Here is a 23,187-nt window from a genome sequence, read left to right on the forward strand (position 1 = left end):
GGAGGAGAGGGACAGTACCTTATTTGGAGGTAAGGAGGATCTCATTAGATCTGTTCTGATTCTGCACCCTAGGAAAACCTTGTCCTGTTGTGGGAGGAGAGAGGAGTTTTGGAGGTTGAGAGTGAAACCCAGGTTGTTTAGAAGGGACATGGTGAACTGGAGATTTTCTCAAAGGGAGGACTGTGATTCTGCAAAAATGAGAATGTTGTCCAAGTAAGGGTAGATCTGAATTCCCTTGGTTCTGCAGTGGGCGATGGCAGGGGCCAAGCACTATGTAAAAACTCTGGGTGCTGTAGACAAGCCAAAAGGCAATGCAGTACATTGAAAATGAGAAGAGGGCCCAGAGAAGTGCAGAAACCTCATGTGGGAGGGTTTGACTGGGATATGCAGGTACGCATCCTTTAAGTCCAGGGTAACCATGAAAGCTTGAGGTGGAATGAGGGGTAAAAGAGTTTGAAGGGAGAGCATCTTGAAGGAGGGAACCTGTAGGATCAGGTTTAGGAGGTCCAGGATAGGTCTCTAGGGGCCATCCTTTTTTGGGACTAAGAAGAGGTGGGAGTAGAAGCCTCGTCCCTCCTGACCAGAGGGGACTGGTTCTACTGTTCCTTGGGAAGAGTAGTTCCTGGAGGATGGGAGGAAGTAGAGGGAGTTGATTTTTGGGAGGGAAAGGAATTTTTATTGGTGTAGGTTTTTCTTTCCAGGAAAGAAAGTATCCTTTTTGGATGATGGAAAGAACCCACTGATCTGTAGTGATGGTTTTCCAAAAAGGGAGGCACTGGGTAAGGCGGGCTGACAGGGTCACTTGGCCAAGGCAGTCACGCAGAGGAGGGTCCCCCTCTATCTACAAATGGCTGTTTGCTGGGGGGTTGTGGTTGAAGGGGTCTGGGATAAGGTTGTCTCCAATATCCCGTACGTGGTCTGGCAGTAGAGGGGTGAGATGTGCAAGTGGCCCTTCTAACAAAGGATGTTTTGGCTGGGTAGTTCCTGTAATAGCTGGACAATGGAGACAACAGCAAATGCTTAATGTCCTGCAGTTCCTTGCTTTTTTCTTGCAAGTTTTTAAATAGTTCTGCTGCTTCTGCAGCATCATAGCTGCAGCGGATAGAGTGTCTGGCTACCTGGTTGACCAGTGACAATTTGGAGGAAATGTCAGATCTGGCTGGACAGGCTGGGGTGGTAGCCAACAAGGTGGAGGCCTGAAAGACTAGGTCTAAGGCATACTTCACCATGTGAGTTTGGTAGTTTATAGGCCTGAAAGCCAGGGTAGAGGAGATGTATACTTTTTTCTCCATCCTGTCCATGGTTTTGCTGTCTTTATCGGATGGCAGTAGGGAAGCAGAAGGCAAATGCCCAGACTGTCTGTCTGGGAATATTGCAATAACAGCTGGGTTGGCCAAAGGTGGTTTTATGAGGATCTTGTCATCAGGGACTTTATAAAACCTATCCGGCCTCTTAGGGGCAGGAGGTTGAAAGTCTGAGTTCTTGGAAACCGAAGTGAAGGCATCCAAGAAAGCTGGGAGAACTGGAGGGATTCATGAGGTTCATGAATTAGTTAGACCCAAAATCAGAAAAAAGGCCAGCACCAAGGAAGGTTCAAAAGTAGTTTAATAAAACTGAAACTAGACCGGTTTCAGCAGCAAGGCTTTCATCAGTAGTATAGTCAGCAAAAAGCACTTAGTCATCATCTTATATAATGTTCTTTAAGGCATCTATATGACATCACTTCCTGATAAGTCAAAAATGCAAACAAGGCAAAAGTAATTGAAAAATACAATCAAGGCAAAAGTAATTGAAAAATACATAGTTCAGTAAACAAAAAAGTTTGCCTGAGTTGCATGCATATCTCCAGATTATAATGAAAAAATCCAGAGAGACACAGTATACTGGTATATCAATGATAATAAACAAACTTAATAAAAAACATACAATAAAGGGTAAATGCCCAAAAATAAACCCGAAACAAAAGTCAGGTTATAAGAATTCTGGTGTTGAATACCAGCCACAGTATCCTAAAATGAGCTGAAATGCAAAAACCTAAACAATGCAACCTGATAAGAAATAAGTACATATACGTAATGCAAGTATTGGTTAATTACAAATTATAATTTATCATTTAATCCAGGAGGGAAAAGCCCCCCAAGTTTAATGATCCACCTTTTTTCTTTGGTATTTAGGATATCATGCCAACCTGTTTTAAAAGATCGATTCCCTATGATATGATCAATGATGGTGAATGTAAATTTGGCAGTGGGATGTTTGATAACATGTCTATATAGTGCATTAGTTAATCTTCTGTTTCTAATGTCACCAAGGTGTTCAGAGATCCTGACACGAAACTGTCTAGACGTTTGGCCAATATAAAATGCATGACATGTACATGTGGCAAGATAAATAATCCAGTCTGAACTGCAGTTACCAAAAACTGTATGTCGATATTTGTCCAGTGTTCCTACTAGTGAAAGAAGTAGTTTTGAAAATATAGTTACAAAACTGCAATGTCCACATGGATAAATGCCTGAAAGTTTATCTCCAGTAAGCGCTTCTTGAGTTGGAGTGTGATCCATGACCCTGGTTTTTATAGTGTGAAAATAAATTCCTAAAGTTTTGCCTTTCCTATAGGAAAAATAACATCGTTCTCGAGATAATCTTCCAACAATGGATGAGAATTCAATATATTCCAATGAGTATTAATAATATTTACTAAATTGGCACTATTCCTGCCATAAGTGGTGACAAATCTACATACATCTGATTCCTCATTATGAGTTTTAGTATTGTATTGGAGAAGAGAATCCTTGGATTTAGCATTACTAAATTGGACTGCTGACTCAATAGTACGAGTGGAATAACCTCTGGACAAAAATCTCTTGGTTAGATCCATTTGATGACTCTGAAGATCATCCACTGAGGAACAAATCCTTTTCATCCGCACAAACTGTGATTTCGATATGTTCCGAATAATATGTTTCGGATGAAAACTATCAGCATGTAGAAGGGTATTATATTGTGAGAATTTTCTGTGTACGGACGTTCTAAGAGTGTTATCCTCCTGTCGAATTAAATTGACATCCAAATAACTGATTGCACTCCTATTATATTCCACAGTGAATTGATACCCCAGATGTTCCCATTCAAATGTTGAATAAATTCCTGGAGGTATTCCTCACCTCCTTTCCATATAAGCCAACAGTCGTCCAGGTATCTTCTCCATATATCAATCTCAGGTAGATATATGTTGTGCAAAGGGTCATATAAAATCATATCTTCCATGTAGCCCATAAAAGATCAGCATAAATGGGTGCAAAGGATGCACCCATAGCATTCTGTAGTTGCCAATAGCAGTTTTGTTGGAAATAAAAACATTTTAGTTAGAATGTGTTCAGCCATACACAACAATAAGGTGTTCATCCCTGGGGTATAAATTGGTTTTATTTAGCCAGTATTCCAAGGCATTAATACCTTCAATGAGGGATGCTGGTATAAGCGAGGATACATCAAGGGTACACATAAGCCATTCAGGGTCCAATTGAGACTCGGAGACTATCTGCAAAAATTCAGTCGTGTCCTTGATTCTTGCTCTAACACATGTTAACAGTGGTTTCAATTTTTCAGTTAGAAAAACAGACAAGGGTTCAGTGAGTGACCCAATGCCAGATACAATCGGTCTGCCTGGTGGCTGATCAATGGACTTATGAATCTTAGGAAGTAGATAAAGTTGTTGTTTCAGGATCCTTAACCGTCAAATGAGTTTTGGTTTTATCAGAGATAATTCCAGATTCTACAGCCTTTTCCAAAAATTCATTAATTTCCAAGGCAAAACCTGGAGTAGGATCAATCTCCATCTTCATGTAATGATGATGGTTGGAAAGTTGTCTAAGACCTTCATTCACATAATACTCAGTATCCATCACCACCACCGCACTTTGTCGGCAGAAATAATAACAATATCCGTATTATTTCTGAGTTGTGTGAGTGCTATTTGTTCCTTCCTAGACATGTTATGCTTTATAGTGTCAACAGAACCCAAATTGAAGTGTATATCCTTTATAACCGCCTGCTGGAAAACAGCAACATGTTTATCCATGGAGGGTTAAATGTAGATTTGTGAAATCTAAAATCAGATGATCTTTGAGCATTGTCAGTTTGATCTTGTTGTTGAAAAAATAATTTAAAGTTAATTTTCCTACAAAAATCCATTGTATCAGAAACCAAAATACTTTCATCAGTGAAAAACAGGTATGAAACCAAGGCCTTTATTAAGAAGGGAATATTGATCATCAGTCAAAATATGACTTGAAATATTTAAAACATTAGTACATGAATGATTTACTTCACTATCGACATGAAGAGCTCTTCTAAGTTTTTGACCTCTGTGTTTCCTTCCTGCCCTGTGTTTTTTCCCCCTAAAGGGACCTCAATCCTTCGACCCTTTTAGCATTTGGAGAATCACCAATATTAGGTGTCTCAGTATCAGTAGTCAAGAATCCTCACCAGAGGTAATAAAGCTAGGCCCAGTCTTTTTAAAATAGACCTTGGTCTTTTTATGATAAATGAAGCATTCTTGGTACCATGAGCAAACCTCACACCTCTTTGTGAATCAAATTGTTTGCCCCTATCATAATCTTCCTTATCCCGGGCAAATTTATGCAATTTCTTTTTCTTAAGGTTATTTTCCAAAATAGAGATTTCTTTAGATAATTTGCCAAGACAACCCTGAAAACTAGCCTCATGTTCAAACCGTTTCAGGTTGTTACATGTTTTTTCTACTTCAATAATATTACTCTGTATTGTTCTCTCATAGAAAGAGGCCAAAATATTAACTCTAATCATGGCAGCCTCCTGTTGTGCTTGTTGCCAATCTTTCAACAGAGTTTCATCCGGTGTGCCCACTAGTGGTTGGATTTTACAACTCAATCCTCTGAGGTTTGCTCATGGTACCAAGAATGCTTCATTTATACGCAAAAAAAGACCAAGGTCTATTTTAAAAAAGACTGGGCCTAGCTTTATTACCTCTGGTGAGGATTCTTCGACTACTGATACTGAGACACCTAATATTGGTGATTCTCCAAATGCTAAAAGGGGTCGAAGGACTGAGGTCCCTTTAGGGGGAAAAAACACAGGGCAGGAAGGAAACACAGAGGTCAAAAACTTAGAAGAGCTCTTCATGTCGATAGTGAAGTAAATCATTCATGTACTAATGTTTTAAATATTTCAAGTCATATTTTGACTGATGATCAATATTCCCTTCTTAATAAAGGCCTTGGTTTCATACCTGGTTTTTTCACTGATGAAAGTATTTTGGTTTCTGATACAATGGATTTTTGTAGGAAAATTAACTTTAAATTATTTTTTCAACAACAAGATCAAACTGACAATGCTCAAAGGTCATCTGATTTTAGATTTCACAAATCTACATTTAACCCTCCCATGGATAAACATGTTGCTGTTTTCCAGCAGGCGGTTATAAAGGATATACACTTCAATTTGGGTTCTGTTGACACTATAAAGCATAACATGTCTAGGAAGGAACAAATAGCACTCACACAACTCAGAAATAATACAGATATTGTTATTATTTCTGCCGACAAAGGGGGTGCGGTGGTGGTGATGGATACTGAGTATTATGTGAATGAAGGTCTTAGACAACTTTCCAACCATCATCATTACATGAAGATGGAGATTGATCCTACTCCAGGTTTTGCCTTGGAAATTAATGAATTTTTGGAAAAGGCTGTAGAATCTGGAATTATCTCTGATAAAACCAAAACTCATTCGACGGTTAAGGATCCTACGAAACAACAACTTTATCTACTTCCTAAGATTCATAAGTCCATTGATCAGCCACCAGGCAGACCGATTGTATCTGGCATTGGGTCACCACTGAACCCTTGTCTGTTTTTCTAACTGAAAAATTGAAACCACTGTTAACATGTGTTAGAGCAAGAATCAAGGACACGACTGAATTTTTGCAGATAGTCTCCAGTCTCAATTGGACCCTGAATGGCTTATGTGTACCCTTGATGTATCCTCGCTTATACCAGCATCCCTCATTGGGCGGTATTAATGTCTTGGAATACTGGCTAAATAAAACCAATTTATACCCCCAGGGATGAACACCTTATTGTTGTGTATGGCTGAACACATTCTAACTAAAAATGTTTTTATTTCCAACAAAACTGCTATTGGCAACTACAGGGTACGGCTATGGGTGCATCCTTTGCACCCATTTATGCTGATCTTTTATGGGCTACATGGAAGATATGATTTTATATGACCTTTGCACAACATATATCTACCTGAGATTGATATATGGAGAAGATACCTGCACGACTGTTGGCTTATATGGAAAGGAGGTGAGGAATACCTCCAGGAATTTATTCAACATTTGAATGGGAACATCTGGGGTATCAATTCACTGTGGAATATAATAGGAGTGCAATCAGTTATTTGGATGTCAATTTAATTAGACAGGAGGATAACACTCTTAGAACGTCCGCACACAGAAAATTCTCACAATATAATACCCTTCTACATGCTGATAGTTTTCATCCGAAACATATTATTCGAACATACCGAAATCACAGTTTGTGCGGATGAAAAGGATTTGTTCCTCAGTGGATGATCTTCAGAGTCATCAAATGGATCTAACCAAGAGATTTTTGTCTAGAGGTTATTCCACTGTACTATTGAGTCAGCAGTCCAATTTAGTAATGCTAAATCCAGGATTCTCTTCTCCAATACAATACTAAAACTCATAATGAGGAATCAGATGTATGTAGATTTGTCACCACTTATGGCAGGAATAGTGCCAATTTAGTAAATATTATTAATACTCATTGGAATATATTGAATTCTCATCCATTGTTGGAAGATTATCTCGAGAACGATGTTATTTTTCCTATAGGAAAGGCAAAACTTTAGGGAATTTATTTTCACACTATAAAAACCAGGGTCATGGATCACACTCCAACTCAAAGAACACTTACTGGAGATAAACTTTCAGGCATTTATCCATGTGGACATTGCAGTTTTGTAACTATATTTTCAAAACTACTTCTTTCACTAGTAGGAACACTGGACAAATATACGACATACAGTTTTTGGTAACTGCAGTTCAGACTGGATTATTTATCTTGCCACATGTACATGTCATGCATTTTATATTGGCCAAACGCCTAGACAGTTTCGTCAGGATCTCTGAACACCTTGGTGACATTAGAAACAGAAGATTAACTAATGCACTATATAGACATGTTATCAAACATCCCACTGCCAAATTTACATTCACCATCATTGATCATATCATAGGGAATCGATCTTTTAAAACAGGTTGGCATGATATCCTAAATACCAAAGAAAAAGGTGGATCATTAAACTTGGGGGCTTTTCCTCCTGGATTAAATGATAAATTATAATTTGTAATTAACCAATACTTGCATTACGATATGTACTTATTTCTTATCAGGTTGCATTGCTTAGGTTTTTGCATTTCAGCTCATTTTAGGATACTGTGGCTGGTATTCAACACCAGAATTCTTATAACCTGACTTTTGTTTCGGGTTTATTTTGGGCATTTACCCTTTATTGTATGTTTGTTATTAAGTTTGTTTATTATCATTGATATACCAGTATACTGTGTCTCTTTGGATTTTTCATTATAATCTGGAGATATGCATGCAACTCAGGCTAACTTTTTGTTTACTGAACTATGTATTTTTCAATTACTTTTGCCTTGATTGTATTTTTCAATTACTTTTGCCTTGTTTGCATTTTTGACTTATCAGGAAGTGATGTCATATAGATGCCTTAAAGAACATTATATAAGATGATGACTAAGTGCTTTTTGCTGACTATACTACTGATGAAAGCCTTGCTGCTGAAACCGGTCTAGTTTCAGTTTTATTAAACTACTTTTGAACCTTCCTTGGTGCTGGCCTTTTTTCTGATTTTGGGTCTAACAAGTGCTCTTGCCGTGCACCAGCCTAACTTGCTAGCTCCTATACACTACGTTCATGAATTAGTACTAGGCTAACTGCCTTGTGGGCCATTTTAAGCCTAGTCAATTACCCCATGTTAATTTCAAACCCTGCACCTTGTGTCTGTAAGGTAAACACCTTAACCATTATGCCAGCCTCCCTCCCACACAGGGATGGCTGAAGGTGAAGGGGAGTCAAGCTGTAGAAGCTCAAAGTATCTTTTCGGGGTTCAGAGACTAAAGAAGTATCCCACTTGAAATACTCTCTCATTTTTGAGATCGTCTCCCCATATGATAAGTCCTCAGGTGGGGAGTTCCCTTCAATAGAGTCCTCTTCAGGTGAGTAATAGTCTATGGGAGAGGCAATCTGTGAAACACAGGAGACAGATTCCTCACAGGAGGAATAAGACTGTTCTGGGTCTTCTTGGGTAACTGTTTGCTGAGTAGATGCTAAAGGCAGGGAGGAGGCAGAAGCCGGCTTAGGACTTAGTACAGGGATGCTGGTGGGAAATGGGCTTGTAGGCCTAAGAGCTATAAAGGCCTGCATCAAGGAGGACGTGAATGACTCCCAGTCTGGGGCTGCCGGAGGCGTCAGGCTTAAGTATTTAGTTTTCTGCTTCCTTTTAGGAGGAGTGTGCATCTGGGTAGGTAAGGAAACAAAGGCCTGTGCTGGTGTAGGAGAGGTCTTGGTTGGCCGGCTGTGTCTTATATACTCTGGCCTTCCTGACGTCAGAAGAGTAAGCGACGACAACCGACGCCGGACCAAGACTTTGGAATTCGGCCGACCGAGGGACCGCCTGACGGCTGAAAACCCATCTGTGATTACTACAGCTGTATGCACGATGAACATCTGCAGACACATGCACTTTCACTGACAAATGACATACTCCTAAATATGTAAAGGTCTGAAAGGAATCTGAGGATCATGGACACTGAAATTAGATTAGTGCCCAGACCCCTCCACTGACACCAAAGGGAGACTCTCTTCTATTTTGCTAGGTATAATTTCCAAGTATTTGGTTTCCTAGTCTCCCTTACGAAAGAAAGAACATCCCGGGAAACTACATGCTAAAAAGAACGAGACCTAAATCATCTAAGCAGGTTGGTGTGTGTATAAGTGACCCCTTGTTTTGGGTGAAGATGCTCGCATGCTGAGGCAGAAATACAAGGTCTTTCCTTAAAATACTAAGCGAAGGAAGAAACAGTACTGCCTCAGCCAGAAGGGATCTAAGAGCAGCGTTTTTGGCCTGCTCTCCATCTTCTGTATTACCCTGGGATGATGAGGGAATGAAAGAAAGAAAGAAATAAATAGTCCTGTCAAGCTTATTGACAGCCATCTGTTGCCCAGGCCCCATGAACCTGGTATCATGGTATATTTTTTTGAGGTGTTTGCTTTCTAGATAAGCAAAAAATGTGCATTTTTATTTATTTATTTACTCCTTGTTGACTGTATTACTCGCATTAGGCTAGTGTGCACATTTCAGAGGAGACCCAAGGTGGTATTCATACTGAGCAGCGGAAATTTGGCTACGGCACCAGAGAACATCCCCCTACTCTTTTTTGATAAGTGTCATAAGATCCTTTACAGCCACATGTCTCTCACCAACTCAAGCTGATGGAACCTCACTAGTCTTATCTAAAGTATGGCACACTCAGAATTACACCCCCCAAGTTGCACTGCAGTCACATTATTGGAAAATTAATCCAAATACCTGGTGTGAGAAAAGAACCTACAACCTTCTGATCTTCCAGCACTAAAGGCGGGTGTGCTACCTGTTAAGCCACTGAACCCGTTCTGGTACACACGACCTGTGCATCACTTCAAAAATACACCCCCCCCAACATCCACTCATGGGTCTGCCACTACTCTGCTCAAGTAGACCACCAGAATATTCTTCTGAGAACAGATGTTAGATGACCCTGAGAGTCATGCTTGGCTCCAAGTCAAACCTGCACAAGAGATACAAGTGTTCTCACCCATTTGTAGATGTGTCATATGACTATCATGCTGACTAAGAGGACATGTGGGATTCTTGGTGGGCAAAAGTACGAAGGCCACAATAACTGGTTTACGTTGATGTGCTTTTCCCACACATTTTGTTCCAGTTTCCCCAGATAGTACAACTGCCTAGGTAACTTACCATAGTAGCAAATGTTTGAATACAGCACTGCTGCAACAGTTCTTAAAACTGGAAATTAGCCACTAGTATCTCCACGCATCCAGCCCAGTTTCTAGCATTCAGGATTTTTCCTCAGCTTTGTTTGGCACATAGCTAGCTTCTGGTATGTCTAAGCATGTCAGTATAAGAAGCGCTTCTTGCTCACAACCCCATCCAGGGGTACCTGAAATGAGATTTCAGCCAAAGTAAGGCAGGATTGTGGAAATTGGGAGAGGCAGCCAGCATTTCTCCTTTTTTAGGAGCTAAACAGAGTTCTGAGAAGGGTGGAGGGAGGTACAGAAGTTCCACCACCTACTGCACAAAGCAGACTCAAGGCCTTAGGAACTCAGACAAAGGTGGGGGAAGGACAAACAGAATAAGCAGGAAATTGGTATCGCACCCAAGTTCCACAGGGTGTAATAGGATACTGGAAAAACAGAGGGGATGGTGAGTGGGAGATAACGCAACAGTTATCTATTCAAACATCTACTGTTATGCTAGGTATACTAAAGTTACCCACACAACTGCACTATGTTCTTCATTTATATTGATGTTGCAGAAGTCTTCACCACTGGGATGATTTTCACAGCTTTAAGGTCTATGGGCGGTGGATTGAGAAGAGTGGACAAGGGTCAGTATGCTTTGCAAGACCAATCTAGCAAAGCCCACTGTTAATGTCCACCTTAGAAAGCTACAAAATAAGACCCAAATGGAAAAACATGCATACAAATGTTATTTAAAAATAAAGAAAGATGATAATGCTGGAGACCACAGCAAAAAATGAATCACTTTCTTGCAGTGATTTATTTCTGGACTACCAACTGCCGGAAATAAGACTGTTAGGCTGTAGTATGTAAGAATGCCCAGCCTATAGGTCTAGGAGAAGCTGTACACCAATATCTTTTAATAGCTTCCACAAAAGCCAGAGTGTCGGTTCCTTTCAAGAATGCCACACCCATTGCAGTACACTATGTACTACAAACCATGACAGGGGCAAAAAGGAATTTCCTTTGGAATAAATAGTTTGCTTGATCACTGAGATTCGTCCTTCTTTTCAGAAAAGGAAATGAATAGTTCATTTGCTTCCCTGGTTCTGTGTAGTGTCTAAGTTGCCTGGGAACAGCAAGGATATACAGGATTCTTTCACCCTTATCTGAGAGTCTGGGAAGAAGGTGAAAACCTGAATAGTCTGGTTAAGGGTGGGCTCTGTCACTAGTGAGAGCCTGAAATAAGGATTGGTTCTAAGTCTAAACCCACCCTTGACAAAACTAAGAAATGCTCACTGCAAATTAATGCCTATGGTTCAGATGCTCTCTTAGCTGATAGGGTAGCCCTTAGCACAGCAGTTTTCCAGGTTAAACATTTAGGTTCATAGGTTTATACTAGGCTATCTGCCCTAAGGCATTTATAAGCCTAGCCCAAATTTTTGTGGCTTACGCCACCCCTTATATGAAAAAATACTGTGCCCATTAGTTTGTTGTGCCTCTGTCCAGCAGTGACAGAGATGATTCCCGGGGTAAACCTACGATCTCCCATCCACAGGTCTAGATTTCTCTTGAACAGAGTCAGCGAGGTGCTCTGCCTCACATGGACCGGGATTTTATTCCACAGCATAGGGAGTCTCTGAGTGATAAATCTATCCCTCCAGCACGTCCTATTTATATCCGTGCTAAGGTTTAAGTCACTTGCTCTAGTGGTTTTGGTGGATTTGGATTTTTTGAGGTGGAGCATGTCCATTAATTCCGGGTTGGACATGGCCTTGTATGTCAGGCACATGTCACCTCTGAGCAGACGGTATGCGACTGAATAGAGCTGGAGTTTCTTCAATCTGGCAGCATATGACAGATTTTGGAGTCCCTTTATCCTTTTGGTGAGGAACTTTTGGGGTCTCTCCAATTGCTGCAGATGTCTGGTGAGATACATCCCGAATGGGGCATTGTACTCGATCATTGGTCTGATAAGTGAAGAGTACAGGAACAATGACCTCACTAGATCTGGATGTGAATCCCTTCATGATCAGGTGGGCAATGTAGAAGGTCTTTCTAACCACTTTAGCAATGTGAGTGTCAAAAGAAAGGCCACTGTCAACCTGGGTCCCCAGGTCCCTGATAACCTCTTCTGTGCTTAGTGGATTGCCACCTATATGGTAGCTTGGGGTTACCTTGTTTTTCCCGAAGGGTATGACTATACATTTTTGGCGCTTAACTTCAGGCCATGGCTCTGGCACCAGCTATCTGTTTCCGTGAGTCCCTTCTGAAGGATATCCGTGTCCGATGCACTTTCCACTATGGCGCCAGTTTGCAGTCGCCTGCAAACTTTGTCAGCCAAAGTCCTCCCATGCTGGCCTGTACTTCTGAGAAGTAGATGCCAAACAATAGGGGCCAACGACAGAGCCCTGTGGGACACCACTTGTGACCGGCTTGGAGTCTGACACAGTGCCAGCAACTCTAACCCTGTGGGTTCTGTCCTTAAGCCAGTTTGCAACCCATCTTGTGACATATGGGTTTACATTTAAGCTGGTAAGTTTTTCTACAATACCCGAGTGGGGTATTGTGTCGAAAGCCTTTGCAAGGTCAAGGTAGGCTGTATGGACTGCCTTTCCTCATCAATGGCCTTGGTGACTGTTTCAAGAAGTCGACCAAGTTCAAAAGGCATGATCTTCCCTTGACAAAGCTAAACTGGGTCGGGTCCAATGTCTGCAAGTCCCCTATATCTTTGTTTATGAGCTCCATTATGATCCTCTCCATAGCTTTGCAGACTAGACTTGTTAAGCTTATGGGGCGGTAATTACCAGGGTCCGTGAGAGGCGCCTTTGTGGAGTGGGACCACAGTTGCCGTGACGCCACTCCTTGGGCACGTATCCTGTGGTAAGGCTGAGATTAAACAGCTGCCTTATGTGCGGGTTAATTCCTCATTTAGCTCGGTAGCACACAGCCGGGGACACCATCCGGTCCCATTGATGCTGTGTTTTTAGCTTTAGAAAGAGCAGCTTTCACCTGCGCATTTGAGATGTCCGGGAGGCTACACTCGGCTGGGATAGTTATCTCTCCTTTAGGGGGGGAGAGGGGGGTGAAGTTTGCACTGAACCTGTCTGCCAGTATGTTGGCAATGTCTGTGGGTTCAGTGATTTTTGTATCATTTTGGACTAATTCTGAGCATATCTGGGAGTTTCCACCCAGGTTCCTAACATAGCTGAAAAAGGCCTTATGATTGTCCTTTGAATCCATGGCAATTTTTCTCTCAAAATTGGCCTTAGTTGATTTAATGGTTGGTTACAGATGTTGCTGGTTAAAAGGGAACCTGCATCAGATTTTCTAACACAAAGATTAGGTCCTAGGGAGGAGCTGTCTTTTTCCCAGGTTCTCTCAGGTACAGCACTCCCTTCATGGACTGTTTTACTGGGCTCAAGAAAAAGGAAAGCAGGCTAAAATGACCGACAGGTGAACTTTGATTGACGTGCAAGTCAAGCCTACTCCTAATAGCTCATGAAGATGATGTGGGATCAGAGGGACACCTATTACCCGTGCATCCTGTTTTCTGCCTTGGAAGCAGTACGAAAGCTTCTTCCATTCAGATAAGTACGACTTCCTGGTGGTTAGCTTCTTAACCTCTGTAAAAATGTTGAGCATATCCTTAGAATACTGCATTGAACTACAGTTTATCAGACTAGGATGTATTATGGACTCCATGCATTGAGTTAGAAGGTTCATCCTTGTGGGCAGCACTCAGTGATTGCCTCTAGACAATTCCATGATCAGAACCAGAGTTGTGCTGTACTGACCAAGGGGGTGATGTCAGATCATCCTGGGCCTCTCTTTTTTTCATCTTCACCTAAATCATTATGTGGTGGAAGGGAAGAAAGAATGCATAGTGAAATAGATCTGTTTCATTTATGGAAGAGGAGGCGGAATATGTTGCTTAAGCTATTATGCAAGGAGCTCTTGAGTAGAACTGGTTTAGCTGTTTATATTCTTGTGACAGAAACAGGTCTAACTGAAGAACACCCCAACTGTACAACAGCTGAAGGAAGACATACCTGTGCAACATCTACTACCATGGATCTGTCTCTTATCTGCTTAGTTGTCCAGATACAGTGTTTAGTTCTGAGTACATATACTGCCTTGAGGGAAATCTTGTGCTGCAGACTAAGTTCTCAGACCATCAATGCTAACCTGCAGATGCTGCAGGACCTTGTGTCCTCTTCAATGTTGATAAATCATATCACTGAGTTATTGTCAGCTCTGTCTACCACTGCAGACCATCAATGCTAACCTGCAGATGCTGCAGGACCTTGTGTCCTCTTCAATGTTGATAAATCATATCACTGAGTTATTGTCAGCTCTGTCTACCACTGCAGACCATCAATGATAACCTGCAGATGCTGCAGGACCTTGTGTCCTCTTCAATGTTGATAAATCATATCACTGAGTTATTGTCAGCTCTGTCCATCACTGTAGCTCTCAGGAAAAGCAGGGGAGAAAAGGAAATTCTTTCTTTCTTAAGGAAGGGAATACTGAATCTATGTGGATCTCAGGTATCACCACTACCTTCTCATGTGAAGTGTGTCACGGAAAATCATGAAGATTGTGAAAGCATGTATCCCAGCGCCCTGAGATACTTTCTTGCAGTGACATGTTTCTGGACTGCCAGCTGCAGTCCCGTGTATGGAGGATGGAAGCTTTCTGTAATTTGCTATCACAAACAATATAAATAGTACTTTTTTAGTAAAATAGTGGACTTTCTTCCTTCCTTCCTTTATTTTATTTGAGGTTCAGATGAATCCTAGCCTATGGAGATCCATGCCAAGTGTCAAAGGACTGTTGATCTCCTCCTGAGAGGATGCCTGAATGAAGGAGTCATCCTCAATCCTGCAAAAGGTAATAACTGGTACCAGGACTTCTGTAAAGAGTCTGGGGTACAGCAGACTGAATGGAGCAATTATGTAACTTGATAACGCTAATCCCCACACTAAAAAGTATCTGAGGAAGGACCTATTGACCCTGTGAATTGAAATATGAAGGTAGGTATCTTTCATACCTATATTAGCCATTAGAATTCTGGGATGCAGTTGGGTAACAAGGTCTGTAAGGTAAATACCTTGCATGGGTCTACAGGTGAATTTCTTCTTTGGAACAAAAAAATGTCTGTAAGAAAACCCTTTGTTTCTCTTGGAAGAGAAGTGTCTCAACAACTGGCTAAAGTACTTTCCTTTTATCACATGGGACATGTAGTACTCCTGTCACATAAGGAATCCTTTGCCTCTGTATCCTACCCTGATGATCCAAGAGTCTTCTGTGGTAGACTTTTATACTGAGAGAGACAGTAAGATTTTGCTTGAAATTTTGTTTGCGAGACTGAGAGGACAGGGATTGGTTGGAGGCTTGGATAAGAAGCCATAAGCGATAACTACTCCAAGTTGGATGCTGGACCCCGAAGACCCCAAGTTTTTTCTTTATTACCCCCTGCCATCTTTTCTTGAGCTGCCCTTTCTTTCTTCACATTGCTTTCCATTCCCCTGCTTAAGATAAAAGGGGACAGGCTTAGAAGTGTAGTTTTTGTCAATGTTGCAAGGGTGGGTAAAACAGCTGTTTGGCACGTTGAATAACCTTACCCATTTCCTTCATTCTTTTGAAGAATTTGCAAGTAGGGTTCCCAAACAACAGGTTCTTCTCAAGAGGGCCATTAAAGAGCTGCACTTTGACATCCTCTTGGCAGAGGCTGAAGCCTCAGCCAGACAAGTTTCCTGATCACAGACCCCATAGCTGTTGTCCTGGATACTACACCAATAACATAACTGCAATTAATAAATTTTGCCCATCCCGATATTCCCTCTTACTCTGGGAGAGTCATTTGGAACATGGTCCAAAAGTGTGTCAGTTATATGTGTTGAAGGCCAGGGTAGCAGACATGTACATAACCTACCTAAATCTGAACAAATCCTTGTTTTTCTTTCCACTGGGAAGGGTTTTATGAGCAGGTAACAATGTGGACACTTTTTCTGTATCCATGGACACCACAGCTGGATCTGCCACTGGATTTCTCTTTAGGTAACTGTGTGTGTGTGTGTGTGTGTGTGTGTGTGTGTGTGCGGGTGTGTGTGTACGTACCTTGCACTCTGTAGAACCTACTGAGTTTTACAGGTGCAAGATGGCAGACAGTCAAGTTCCTGGGAGGCTGCTAGAAAAGCATCTTCCAAAGCTCCTACAACAGGAGCAACAGCCACTGCCTGGGGTGCTTCCAGGCCCAATAAATCACAGTGTCTTTTTGGGGCAGCATCAGTTGTTTCTCTTCTTTCCCAGGTGAAGAAATCCTTTATTCTGGAAAGGATTTCTCCTAACATATCTCCTCAGAGGGGGAATTAAAGGCATAAAGGTGACTGCATTCTCAGGGTCAGACCCATAACCAAGGGGGAAGGATATCTGTGAAGACTAACCAACTCCTCTCCTTCACTTTCCTTTGAGTCATGAATCTCAATAGAAGAAGCCAAGAAACCTAAGAAGGGGGGAGAAATTAAAGACATGCCGAGTACCTGCTCAAAAGATGTCAGCAAGGAAGAGGGAAATATGTATAGTTTTTTGGGGATGTTTTCACTGGGACATCGAGCCTGATGCCCTGACTCTGTGCAAGAAAATTGGATTTCCCCACCAATCCATTCAACTTCTTCCCTAGCTAAAACGATGGACATCGTGCATTCACATCAGAGACAACCATTCTGGCCTCATCAGCATGAACTCTTGGTCAAATATACAAGGAAGGGTATTGAAAAGTACTGGTCTAGACAGATGTGCCTGATTACTCAACCATGGTGTCCCCCATCTGAGGACTGTGGGAGTGCAGCTGTCCAATCCAAGGGTTGTAAGAGTGTCTCAAATAAACAGTTACCCTCAGATTGACTGGAAACATTGAGCACCTACAATGTAGCTCCTGTGTTCCTTTCTACCTTCTGTCTGCTTTTATTTTTGAAGATAAGGCCAGAAGAGGAAAATGACCTACATGCCACCATTGTGCATAATGCTAAGGCCTTGAGTCTTTTCTGTAATATGTATATGGGCAGGGGAAAAAGTCTACTCCTGAAAGCTTTAGGAAAGATACACTGGCAGACATAACAGTGTTGGATATCATGTTCTGCAGCAACACAAAACTGACTGTAGTAGTCTTAATGGGGAGTCTGCCTACCAAAGCAACATCTCCTTTTTTTAGACATATATAACCAACAACAATAATAAACAGCACTTAATCAAAAGTAAACAAAAATACTAAGGAAAGAGAGTTCTCAAATGGGGTATTTATACACTTTAAAGCTGTCTGACCACTGCTGACAATACAGCAGGTATCTGCACTGGCAAGCTGTGGCAAGAAAGTTCTAAAACAGCTTAGTCAGATACCATTCTTATACTGACACACTCGGATGTATCAGAAGCTGGGTGTATGCCATACAAAGGGGGATGGAGCCTGAGCTCCAGAAGTTGGGCTGAACATACAGGGACACCTACTGACTAAGTTGCACTAGTAAAGATTATTGAAGCACACGACATGCTGTCTAACCTCTGTAAATCTGAGGCAACTAGGCAGAGTATGCTACTCAACTACAGTACTTCCATTTTAAGGTATACTTTTATGTCTTGTTTAATCTCAGGAAATACTCAAACTACACCATTAAGTATGCAAGACGCACTGGCATACCAGCACTGCTGTATGGCAAAATATGCATAAAGGAAAATAAAACAATTAACACATTTATAACCATCTAAACATTGGCACACGAATTTCTGGAAAACTTGCGATAAAACAAATTATTACAAAAAGCAAAATACAAGTACACTATTTTAAGTAAAAATTTTCTGTTATACCATCCTTTGATGATGCTGTCTCAAGCACTCCACAGTCAACAATGCGAACATCTGCATATGGACGACTGGCAATATCGGTTTTCAAATTCTCAATCTGACTGATTGCATCTAAACCAGAAATGACCAGCCCGAAAACTACATGCACTCTAAAATAGAAGAATTTTAGGTTACAGCTCTTAAAAAAAAAATAATGTGCGTTCAAGAGCTATTCTGTATAGTTAATAAAAAGCACTTAATGAAATAATGAAAAATGATTAAGTGCACTTCCTACATTTACAAAGAAGCAAACCAGTAGCAACTTCTACTCCACAGATTCTTGTCAACCTGTACAACATACGACTTCATAATTTAGTGCTTAATCAGTGAGAGTAACGAGGGGAAAACAAAAGCTATGTACTCACCATAAAAATGCATGTGTTTTGTCTGTTGCCATCCTTCCTCAACCGATGGGCTTTGGATTCAACTTCAGACACTTTTCGGACTTTGGCTCCACAGCTCAAGCTCCTGCCCTTACCCATAATCGTCTCTAAACCTTCTATTATCTTTGAGTTTGCCCCTAGCATTTAAATGCCATAGCAAATAACACAGGTATAAAAGTATGTAGCAGTACAGCAATCTACTATCAAAATTCAAGAGAAAAAAGTCTGGAGATTGCTTAGAAAAAGACCAAAAGAAATATCCCAGGTCATACTAGCAGACAATAATGAAAGCTTCCACAAACAGAAGGGGAAATGGAAGGAGGGAGGTTGAGGAAGGATGTAAACGGACAATACATGCGCATCTTTATGGTGAGTAATTAAATTACAGTTGTATACACTTACCATAAACGTAGACGTTCAAGTGTATTCACTGTTGCAGTCATTACATTTGGGTAATCTGCTGGCAGGTTGCCCTCAGTCGGCCTGAATTCCAAAGTCTTGGGTCCTGCGTTGGTTGCTGTCTCCTCTTCGATGATGTCAGGTCGTCAGGGGTATAAAACAAGCAGCTGACACCATTTTCTTTAGTTTTTCTTGCCCCCAGATGTCAGGTGCCCCCAAAAAGGTAGCAAAAATATATATGTATAAAAACTATATATACATGCATCAATATAAACTTACTCAAGATGCAGGTGCAATTAGAGGTATCTTAGAGAAGCGATGGGAGGTTTTAACTATAGATCCGGTAGTTAAGGAAGTGGTAGGATCTAAACCTATGGTGTCATATAAGAACAAACCAAATTTAAAGAGTTTGTTATGCTATAAAAGTTTTAGTAGCTTCCCTGATAGTGCTTCTCGGATGGACCACAATACACGCCCCTGTGGACGCTGCAATCAATGTGCTTTTATTGATGATACTACTTCATTTGTACATCCAGTTACATATTATGAGTATAAATTGTCCACTAATACTAACTGTATGAGTTCAAATGTGGTTTACTTAGCGAGGTGCTCTGCATGTCCCTCGTTTTACATAGGTAAAATGAACAGGACTTTGAAAGAAAGGATTAGGGAGCACCTCTATTTGATTAGGACAGGAAGTGATATAAATGCGTTAGCCGAGCACGTTAAAGCAACAGGTCCAGAACACGTTTTTAAATTCTGTGTTTTACAGGTAGTTTTCAGTAATGCTAGGGGTGGTGATATCATCAATCATACCCTTGAGAAGGAGATGAGGTGGATTATTAGATGTAGGGCGGATAAGCCCCCTGGTATTAATGATAAGGTGCATATAGCACCTGTCCTGAGGAAAAAGAGATGTTATAGACCCCATTAGTGAATTTAGGACACTACTCGCACCCTTATTTTATGTATTATTTTATGTACTGTTTTAACTGTATTTACTATATATTTTTTATATGTGATGTTGTTGAATTGAATCCTTAAATGGGATTTTAGCGCTTGAACTTCTTAACTATGTTATTATTTGGGGAATAATTCCAGTATGCACATAACAGTTTTTAACCAATGATTTGGGTTTAGCTTGCATTTAAGATGTGAATGGATGTACTATGTTCATACTGTCTGAAGAAGCCTACGGGTGAAAGCGCTTACAGTTTTTGTTCCAATAAATTGTCTTTATTCCACGACAGCAGCGTTTGCTACTTCTTGCATGGGAATTTGTGCATTCTTCGTTTGGGAGTTTGTGAGCTTGCGTATGGACTGCAGTTGGACTGATTTACTTTGAGTTCTTTTAAGATCCAACCATTTGACCCAGCGCATGGTGACTTTCTTCATTTTTTGTTATTTCATTACCATTGCTATAGCTGGGTCTTGGCTCCGTTGTCTTGGTGTATACTTTATCTTTTCTCTTTATATTTGCGTGCTATATTTACACCAAGCAAGGAGAATGGCTTAGTTGGTTGCTGATAAAGTTGAATTGCCTTGCGTACCGAGGACGAGAGGGTCGACCAATCAAGGAGCGGAACGCTTTCAAGGTTGTGTGATGGGAAAGACTAACATGTTGCTCCTGTACGAGCCGCGTTTGGAGGAGAACGCTGAGGATGTAAATGCTGGGACTTTATTTTCTGTCTCGGATGATTTAAATACGTTGGAGAAGGAACTTATGAAGCTTAAAAGGTTGCAGTTACAACGCCAGCACTTCGAAGCGTGTCTGGCTAAAAAGATAGTGCCACGTGGGCTCCGTATACTGAAAATGCCCACCTCAGGTAACACTTTTCCGGAGTTATTGTACAAGTGGCAACAGCTCAATTTAGAGCTGAGTTTCAATTATATGAGACTCTTAATAGACTTCCACAAACCTGAGGAGGACATTTTGCAGAGAAATGTGAATGAATTATATGATGGAATTAAGGCTAAATGTGGCAGCGATACTGTCGAAATGTTGTTGGATAATGTTGTTGATAATGTAATATTGTTTGAAAAACGTTTACTCGAACAGAAAAAGAGTAAAATTTTAAGAGATTTGAAGGATTTTAATAGTAATCATGTATTTACTTGGCCTAGATTTGTTGGTCATGGCCAAGCAGTGGGTGCGAGTAGTGTTCCTAATCCTAATACTACCTCTAATATTACCGTGAATACTTCACGTGAACTTAGTAGTTTACAGGTTTTGCGAGGTCAAGTCTTCAGTGGAGAGGCTGTTACTGATGGCGTCTCTGGTCTAACCACTCCCATGAATGTTGGTGAGGTTTTGGGAATGGTTAGTGGTACATCTGTGGGGGTTAGTGACCCATCGCATATCCCTCCCAATGTTGTAAATGCAGGGGTGTGTACCCCAAGTAGTATGGAATGTATTCAATCCCCTAACAGTAGTGAGCAGGTAAGGGTGGCTGACATGGTTGTTCGTAAGAAGCTCCCTACTAGTACCAATGATGGTGTTGTTTTACCTAGAACTGGGACAGTATTTAACCCTTTCCCGATAGCTCAGACGCAGCGCATAGGGAGAGGGAGGTCTATGAGTCGGGGACGACACAAGAGGAAAGGGTCAGGGAACGATATTGTGGGCCCAACCCTGAAGAAAATGTGGGACAGGACCGCAACACATTAGTGATTAATTTAATGAATAGGGCTTTGAGTGCCCATGAATATGATTTATTGAATAAGGGCCTGAGCTTCATTCCGACTGCACGAGGTGATTTGGTTGATTCTATTATTGATTTGAAGTCTTTCATAAGGAATGTACAAGTGAAGTTAGATTTTGGTACCTTAGATGGTACACGTCAGGTTCGGTTTAGGCCTAACAGCGTGTATATACCACAACTGCACCCTTTGTTAGATACTTTTTCACGTCTTGTTGGGAATGATATTTATGAGCATTTTGGTGAAAATAAAAGAGAGTCTAAGGTTAGACGGAATTTGAATTTTCAGCAGAGACAGGCTCTTGATTCCTTGAAAATGGATCCTAACATCGTTATTAGACCAGCTGATAAGGGTGGACCTATAGTCCTGATGGAATTGACTGACTATATGGCTAGTATGGATTTGTTATTAAGTGATAGGTCCTTTTACACAAAGATTAATATGCATGTTATTACTGAAAAGGTGTTCCAAGTGTTTGATATGCTAGATGAGTTGTTGTTGAACAAAGATATCTCTGATGATTTATATCAGTATCTTAGAGTTAGGAACCCTCGGATACCTGTTCTCCAGGGTCTTCCTAAAGTCCATAAGTCCTTGAGCCACCCTCCCATGAGACCTATTGTGTCTGGGCAGGGATGGCTCACAGAACCTATGTCCATTTATCTTGAATACTTTTTACGTCCTTTAGTTGACAACAACTCACATATTTTAAGGGACAGCAAGCAGTTTTTGCTTGAACTTTATGCCTATATGAAAGACATAGACCCTCTGAGTGAATTCCTACTAGTTACTCTGGATGTGGTAAGTTTATTTACCACTATATCCAATGATCTAGGGGTCATGTTTATTCAGAATTACCTACGTTCTAAGTCTGATCTGACTGCCAAATTTGTAGATTTACTGGCCTTGTTCTTGGAAACTGTGCTTACCACCAATGTCTTTATGTTTGGGGATGATTTTTATCTTCAGAATGACGGCGTGGCTATGGGCACCTCGTGTGCCAATAGCTACGCCAACATTGTTATGGCTTGTTGGGAGGACCAATTTCTTTTTCAGACATGTCAGTATAGGGAGCATATAGGATTTTATAAGAGGTTTGTGGACGACCTCTTTTTTATTTGGTTTGGTACTGTTGATGAGTTGTTATTATTTCTGGAGGAATTGAATAGGTCCACCAGTTTCCTGAAATTCACTTTGAATTATTCGAGAGAGGTTATTCCTTTTCTAGATGTCCTACTGACCAGACTACCTAATGGACTTTTGAATACCTGCATACACAGGAAATCTTGTTATAGGAATGCTTTACTGCATAGGCGAAGTATGCATCCTACGTATATTTTTAGTAATGTCATGAAGGGACAAATCATGCGGGCAGCTAGATTGAATCCTACTGAGGTAGGTTATGTAGAAGAACTTGATAAAATGAGATGTATGTTCATTGACAGAGGGTACAGTGAGCACACCTTTGATAGGATGCGATCAGAGGTTCATGCACTTAAGATTGGGTGCAGCTAGACCGTACTTCTCTGAACGTCTCAGTGTAGGAGAGACAATACCATCTGGTCCCTTGAGTCAACCTAGCACCGTGAGAGCTCCTTTGTTTTTTACTCAAGATGCAGGTGCAATTAGAGGTATCTTAGAGAAGCGATGGGAGGTTTTAACTATAGATCCGGTAGTTAAGGAAG

At 41.0% G+C, this 23,187-nt stretch overlaps 1 protein-coding gene across 6 annotated transcripts in view; it reads right to left on the reverse strand.

The window, feature by feature from the left end:
- NKTR (natural killer cell triggering receptor) overlaps positions 1-23,187 on the reverse strand; it is a 1,518,686-nt gene that overhangs the window by 769,125 nt on the left and 726,374 nt on the right. For all 6 annotated transcript variants that reach the window (XM_044066053.1, XM_044066052.1, XM_044066051.1 and 3 more), the window contains one exon: positions 17,985-18,130. In XM_044066053.1, coding sequence (XP_043921988.1) covers positions 17,985-18,130 — 146 coding nt within the window. The remainder of the gene's footprint in view (positions 1-17,984; positions 18,131-23,187) is intronic.

Source organism: Protopterus annectens, chromosome 3.part0, assembly GCF_019279795.1.
Source record: "Protopterus annectens isolate FY-2018-M chromosome 3.part0, PAN1.0, whole genome shotgun sequence".
Taxonomy (NCBI): Eukaryota; Metazoa; Chordata; order Ceratodontiformes; family Protopteridae; genus Protopterus; species Protopterus annectens.